Source organism: Amphibalanus amphitrite, unplaced genomic scaffold (assembly GCF_019059575.1).
Source record: "Amphibalanus amphitrite isolate SeventyFive unplaced genomic scaffold, NRLGWU_Aamphi_draft 002617F_arrow, whole genome shotgun sequence".
Classification (NCBI taxonomy): Eukaryota; Metazoa; Arthropoda; class Thecostraca; order Balanomorpha; family Balanidae; genus Amphibalanus; species Amphibalanus amphitrite.
In genome coordinates this window covers 1-6,511 of record NW_024884026.1, presented here as the reverse complement: position 1 = coordinate 6,511, position 6,511 = coordinate 1, and the positions used below count along the sequence as shown (strand labels likewise).

Sequence of the window (6,511 nt, the reverse complement as noted above, 5' to 3'; positions counted from 1 at the left end):
TAATGTATATTATGACAATTAACTAAATATTTTCATCAAAATGGACCGTGGACATATTGCGACTTTTAACAACAAATAAACACAATATTTACCGTTTTAATGGGCACTCAATTCCATTTATCAAATCATCGGAATGCTGGTCTCCAAATGCCGCTCCAATGGGAGTACTTTCGCAGAAAACTGCCGATATTAAACATCGTTTATGGTTCAGAATACATTAAACCCCGTGCGGAATGGCAAGATAAGTGATTAATGGTTATTGCGATTTCAGGAACTCGGCATAACATGCACTGCCGCGTGGATTATATAAGGTAGTTTATTAACAATGGGCAGGGTAGATCATTGGAGAGGGCTAAAGGAGTTTGCAGTGCACATGCATGTTGGCTTGTTTGGGTTGCATTTTGGCTTGTTTGGATTGTTTGCACAAGCTCGCACCTTTTGCAGGAAGTTATTTCTCATTAGGAACGTTTTATCTGCATTTTTTCTTATCCCCTGTGACCGTAGCCAGTGAGCAGATCTAAGTTTTTTTTTATAGAGTTTGTCCTCCCATGTTTTTTATCAATGCACCGTCACTGCGCTTATTAGAGAACACACTCAGCGCTGTTCTTGTTTGCACCAGCACGCAAAAAGCGCTGAACAGCCACATGGTTTCTCTCAGCGCACGTCTCAGACACTCTGTGTTTGTTCCATGGATATAGCAATAGATCCGGTAATGGGGACGCCATGTTGCTACAGGCTACGCGCCCATGCTGCTACTGGCTATTTGCGTTAGATCTCTGAGAGAACGTGCTTCATGGAAGGGAGTGCTTTTTGCCGGATCACCTCGGGCTCGGATGGAGATATCTATTGATACGTCAGGACAAGGATCTTTTTTTCCCTATTTATTTTCTATACGCATCCATTGATTAAACGTTTTCTCTGTATCATTTTGATGTGAAAGGAAAAATCATAAAAAATTGTCTTTCGCGAAGTTCAATGAACATAAATGCTCTAAAACGTATGTTTGCAAAATTTTCCTCTCGCTATTGGCTTTTTTTGTCTTTCTTGTCTTTGATGGTCAAGAAGAAAAGCATGCATTGCGAGTTGACAATATCGCAGCCCCAAGACCATAACAGATTTTAACTGCGGTCAGCGGTCGTGTAGGACGCTTAACGACGCACCGTGAGACATTTAAAGTCACGCCATGAGACATTTAATGACGCTTCCCCTGAGTTGCTGAAAGCTGACTCCCCACTTGTAACACACTCGATACCACCCTCATGATATTCCCCCGATATGCCCGCATGATACGCCCTCATGCTACGCCCTCATGGAACCGCCTCTCTTGAAACGTTCGATAGCGCTTTATGAGAATCTGAGCACAAACAGTGGGCTGCCATTTATTGAATCGATGGCTTTGAGGGTCTCGCTGGTTTTCAAATAGCTAGGCTTTGTGGAAAAGAGAAGTGCTTTACTAGGAAAATGGTCCACGGGATAGAAATAGGAACGTCATGGCTCTACGATACGTTTTTCTTTTCTTTTACGTACAACTCGCACAAGGGCTTCACTGTGTGAGCGTATTGTTTGCAAGTGGTAAATACTTGTAAGCAATGATAAACAGCTGAATTGACAGTGATTTGTTTTTATTTGTATGTGGTGAAGATAGTGCTGATGTTTGTCTCATGTTTGCAGATGATGTCAGCAGTGTTTGTCTGACTTTTGAGAGATGATGCTGGTTATCGTGCATTCATAGACTGTTTTTATTTTTTTTCTTCCTTCCAGGTGGTGAAGATGGTGATTGGTGATGGTATTTTTCTGATGTCTGCGACATCAATAGTGCTTATCCGGAGCTTGGCTGTTATGCTGGTAATCGTGTTTGTAGACTGGTGCTGATGGTGATTTTCCTCATCTCCACAGGTGGTGAAGATGGTGGTGATGGTGGTGATGGTGTTTGTCGTCTGCTGGGCACCACTCCAGGTCATTATTCTCTTCGGCGTGCTCAACAAATACGACAGGGTAAGCGAAAACGTCATGCTTCCTCGAGAAAGCGACGTCAGCGAATGATCATCTGGCTTTGTTGGTGGTATTGATACCTGTCTCATGGGGGCAAAGGGAGCAAATAGGGAAATGGAGATGGAAGCGTTTTTTTTTTTTTACTGCACTGGGTACAACGCGCGACCTGTCAAAGGTAAATGGTATATGGTTGTGAGCAATTGCGTTCGTAATGAAAAGCGTCGTTTATTATGATTAACCCGCGCCCCAGGCGGTCTCGGCCAACTTCGCCCTAGTGGGGGGGGGGGGGGGGGGGGCATATGTTACCACCCACCTCTAACTCAAAAACTAAGAGGGCTAGAAAGACGCGGTAAAAAGCAGTCGATAGCTCTCAATACGTACGTTTGAAAGTATTTCGGTCTTTTTCACCTTAGAGCAATATTGGCGTCACCAGAGGTCATCAAAGGTCAAAATTTGCCAATTGTCATTATATTTTTTAGAAAACATGCTGCTATCTCAGGAACTATGGTAGCTAGAAAAACGCATGGAAAAGCAATCGATAGCTTTTGAACTCTTCTTTTGAAAAGGTCATTATCAATATTGTCCTCAGGTCAACGGTTTAGCCTCCAGAGGGCAAAAACTCCAAAAATAGCTGTTTTTACGAAAAGTGTTTTTCGACAATAACTTTCGACTTCAAAAAGCCACGACATTTCTATTGCCAGAATCGTGTTCCCCTCACCGAGACGCATCGAATGAACTATAATTTGACCTTGAAAGGTCAACTTAAAAATTTGACCTCAGGTCAAGGTCATGACCTGACTGGAAAAGGTCATGTTGCATATCAGTCGATGCGTCTCAACAAGACAAACACAATGAGACCATCCCCAGCGTTCTATCTCTTTCCAATCGCGAGTTATTGGCAAAAAACTGTTTGTAGCCTCAAATGACCTCGGATGACCTTTCTAGAGGCTATCAGCAAAGATGACACCTTGGTCATCACGAGTGGACTAAATCATTGTGATTCTGAAATATTTGGACTGTTCCTATGCGTACACACGGATCCAGAGGCATTTTCATTTTTCTCCATTGACTTGTAATGGAAAGGTCATGCCACTGACCTGACCTTAGGTCACGGATATAAAAAATACGAGATATACAAATTGTAGGCTCCCATAGAAGCATGCAATCCATCAAGTTTAAAACCTTTCTGACAAACACTGCAGGCTGGACATGATTGCAAACTTTTTTTAAGGCTTGGTCAGTTAACTTGACCTGGTGACCTGACCTGACATGACCTGGGGTCAAAAATTTCACACATTGTCCAAAATTGATGTACCAAAAGCTACCCCAAGCGGCGCGGCGCTACGCGCCGCGGTTTTTTATTCACACGCGAAAAACGCGACAGGGTGGTAACATATGCCCCCCCCCCACTGGGGCGAAGGTTAACCATCTTGGGACTTCAAAGATTACATTTAATGGCACAAAATGTTTTGTTCAAGAATGCATAAAAGAACTAAATAAACGTTAATAGTTCAATTCGTAGCATTCACGCTATTCTTTTTTATCCACGGACTTAGCAACTATACGAAGCGAGTAGACGCCACCTTTTTAGCAACCTAACGTTGCTATCATTAATGCCGAGCACTCAACACTCAACAGCCCCTTCCTGTTGCTGGGACCATTTCATGCTACCTCGCTGACCTCCTTGGCCATTATTTTCTTTCTCCCCTAAGTGCGTCCACAGCTGCTAAAATGGCCCAACCCTTACATCCAGCACATTTATAGAATAGCACCACCACGCCCTATAACACAGAGTAGTTTAAAATAAATGAAACGAACATTACTCCTCTAAAAGAATACCATGATTTATCGTTGTATCGATTCGATCTAATCCAAACCAATAGCGTCTGCCGCCGAGGCTGTTCGAGTTCGTCAATCACGAGCTTTGGCCGCTAGCCTTCCCCCCCATGGGGAGGGGTATTGTCGGAGTAGAGTGATACCAAAGGGGTGGGTGTGGGCCGTGGGGTGGGGTGGGGGTTGTGTCCTGAGGCGTAATATGGGACCAGTGATGGGTGGTTATATGGTTGATCAAGTGTTGATGAGCGGTAGGGATATGGTTTTCTGCGCTTGGGCGAGGATGCTAGGAAGAAAAAGGCACGCTATGGAGGTTGATTTAGCGTGAGAGGAGACAGATAGTTTTGTTTTCATGACACTGTAGTCATGGGAAGTTAGATCTACTGATCAGTGGATGATCTTTCATGCTATAGGGAATTCAAAATTTGCGAGTAACCTCCCGAAGCATTGACAATAATTACGTCATAGAGCCTTGCAAAAACCAGGGCAAAGGTTTGTACATTTATCGTTTTATATTGTGTTGAAAAATCGATTAAATCCCGTTTGCTCCTGCCCGTTTTCGTCACGTGGAATTTTTCGCCTCCTCTCGTAATGACAGTGTTGTTATTTCGAGCTTTCCCGGCAGCTCCCGGGTGGATTTCTCACGTGAAATTTCATGTCTCCTCTCGTATGATATTGTGCTTTACATTATTTCCGCTCCCGAGTGGCTTTGTCACGTGAAATTCTTCGCCTCCTCTCGTATGACAGGTTTTTTTCTCTTTTTCCCGACAGCTCCCCGAATGGTTCTCTCACGTGGAGTTCTTCGCATACTTCCTGGCGTACAGTAACTCCCTGTGGAACCCCGTGCTTTACGGAGGGTTTAACAACGCCTTTCGCAAGGGTTTCAGCAGACTCTTCAGATGCCGGAAGCCCACGGTTGTCCTCAACGGTAAGTAGAAGCTGAAGCTGGTGGAATCGTGGAATTGTTTATGCTTTGAGCCACTGGAATTTGCTGAAAAGCGTTAGTGTGGTGAATGGGAATGCTTCTGCAAAATTGTCATTGCTGTTGGGGATGTGGTGGATTTTGTGAAATGTGTGCCTTGCTGGATGCTGAAGGATGCTGCACGTTTTTTTTTCTTTGCTAAGACACCACACAACTCGGCAAGGGATTCAATGACGCTACCGTGTTCTATAGTTCGGTGGAACCATTGTAGAAAAAAAAAATAGAAAAAGCACGGTGAAAATGGTAAGATTGTGTTGAATGATATGGGCATAACGATTAGAAGAATAGGGCAATGGAATGCTCATGGTAATTCGATGCCGGTGAGGAAACAGGCCTTACACGTGAGGGCCATTCTGTAATGATGGCAGAAACATAGAGCACTTATGGATTTCTATAATCCTTCGACTGCATTTTCGTCCAGTGTCCAGAGTAGACACGTGTCTCCAAGATCTGTTCTATATGCAAACGCGACGCTGGTGAAAGCTCCGAGCGGCCAAACGGCTGGCATATGTCAGCTGAAGCATTCAGATGCCACTTCAAGTCGCCATAACGCATTGATTGTGTATTATGATACCGAGTCCACTGTCCAGAGACTAAATTTGGTCAAGTAGTGTTCAGAGTACTGAAGTGGTGCACCGGTCTGGCTCGTGCTGAGATTCTACGCTGTGAGCTGGTCTGGTTTTAATTTTAAACCCGGTCGGACTCACTGTGTTATATTATCGGGGTCTGGTTATACACTCTGGTTCAGTATGACTATGGTCTGGTTTAGTATGGTCTGCTTCAGTATGACCTGGTTTAGCAGGGTCTGATTCATTGTCTGGTTGTCGGATTCAATATGGTCTGTCGCATCGTAATGGTTTAGTGTGGTTTGTCGTAATGGTTTTATATGGTCGGGTTCAGTGTGGTGTAGCTTGTTGTGGTCTCCTGCAATGCCGTGCAGTTCGGGCTGCCATCATATACTTCACAGATTGCCTGTTTGTTCTGTCTTAATGGTCTTGTTTGCTTGAATATTTTTCACTGCATCATGTAGCTAAATATCGGTGACTGTATATATTTTATTTTTACTTGTAAATGTCTAAGTTTTGACTGCACTTCTTCTTCTTTCTTTTTTTTCTTTTATAAATTTAGTCCGAACCTTTTGATAGGAAGGAATCACAAGGACAGAGCCACCGCTAAGCGAAGCTTGTTGCGGTGACCCTGCCCTCTACCCTCCGATCGTGAAATTCCAGTGCTATGGCAGAATTTAGAGTCCAAAGTTTAACGTGCGCACATAGCCGCGCACGGCCGGTCCCCCACTGACTTCGCCTGGCTACGGCCTGCTACCAACCGCAACCATACCTGTCAGGAGGCCCATAAATGTCAAGCGCCCGTCGCGCTTCGAACCCGGACTGTCATAACCGGGAACGCGTGCTCTCACCACGCGGAGTCCAACGCTCTACCAACTGAGCTACGGGACCGGCACTTTTGCCGCTCTTAACGATTTCTTCTTCATATCTGCTATAACATCTCTCTTTTCTCTCTTTCTCACTCACTCTCTCACTCTCACTCTACTCTCTCTTCCTCTCTCTCTCTCGCTCTCTCTCGCTCTCGCTCTCGCTCGCGCTCGCTCGCGCTCTCGCTCTCGCTCTCTCTCTCTCGCTCTCCTCTCTCTCTCTCTCTCGCTCTCTCCCTCTCCTCCCCTCTCCATCTCTCTCTCGCTCTCTC

The 6,511-nt window shown here is 44.8% G+C and overlaps 1 protein-coding gene across 1 annotated transcript; it reads left to right on the top strand.

Annotated features, from left to right (window-relative positions):
• Nucleotides 1-1,898: 1,898 nt before the first annotated feature.
• On the top strand, nt 1,899-4,795 carry LOC122377195 (allatostatin-A receptor-like). The gene is made up of 2 exons (XM_043357155.1): nt 1,899-1,995; nt 4,597-4,795. The coding sequence occupies exons 1-2, from the start codon at nt 1,906-1,908 to the stop codon at nt 4,759-4,761; spliced, it is 255 nt and encodes an 84-aa protein (XP_043213090.1). The 5' UTR covers nt 1,899-1,905; the 3' UTR covers nt 4,762-4,795.
• The last annotated feature ends 1,716 nt before the right edge of the window (nt 4,796-6,511 follow it).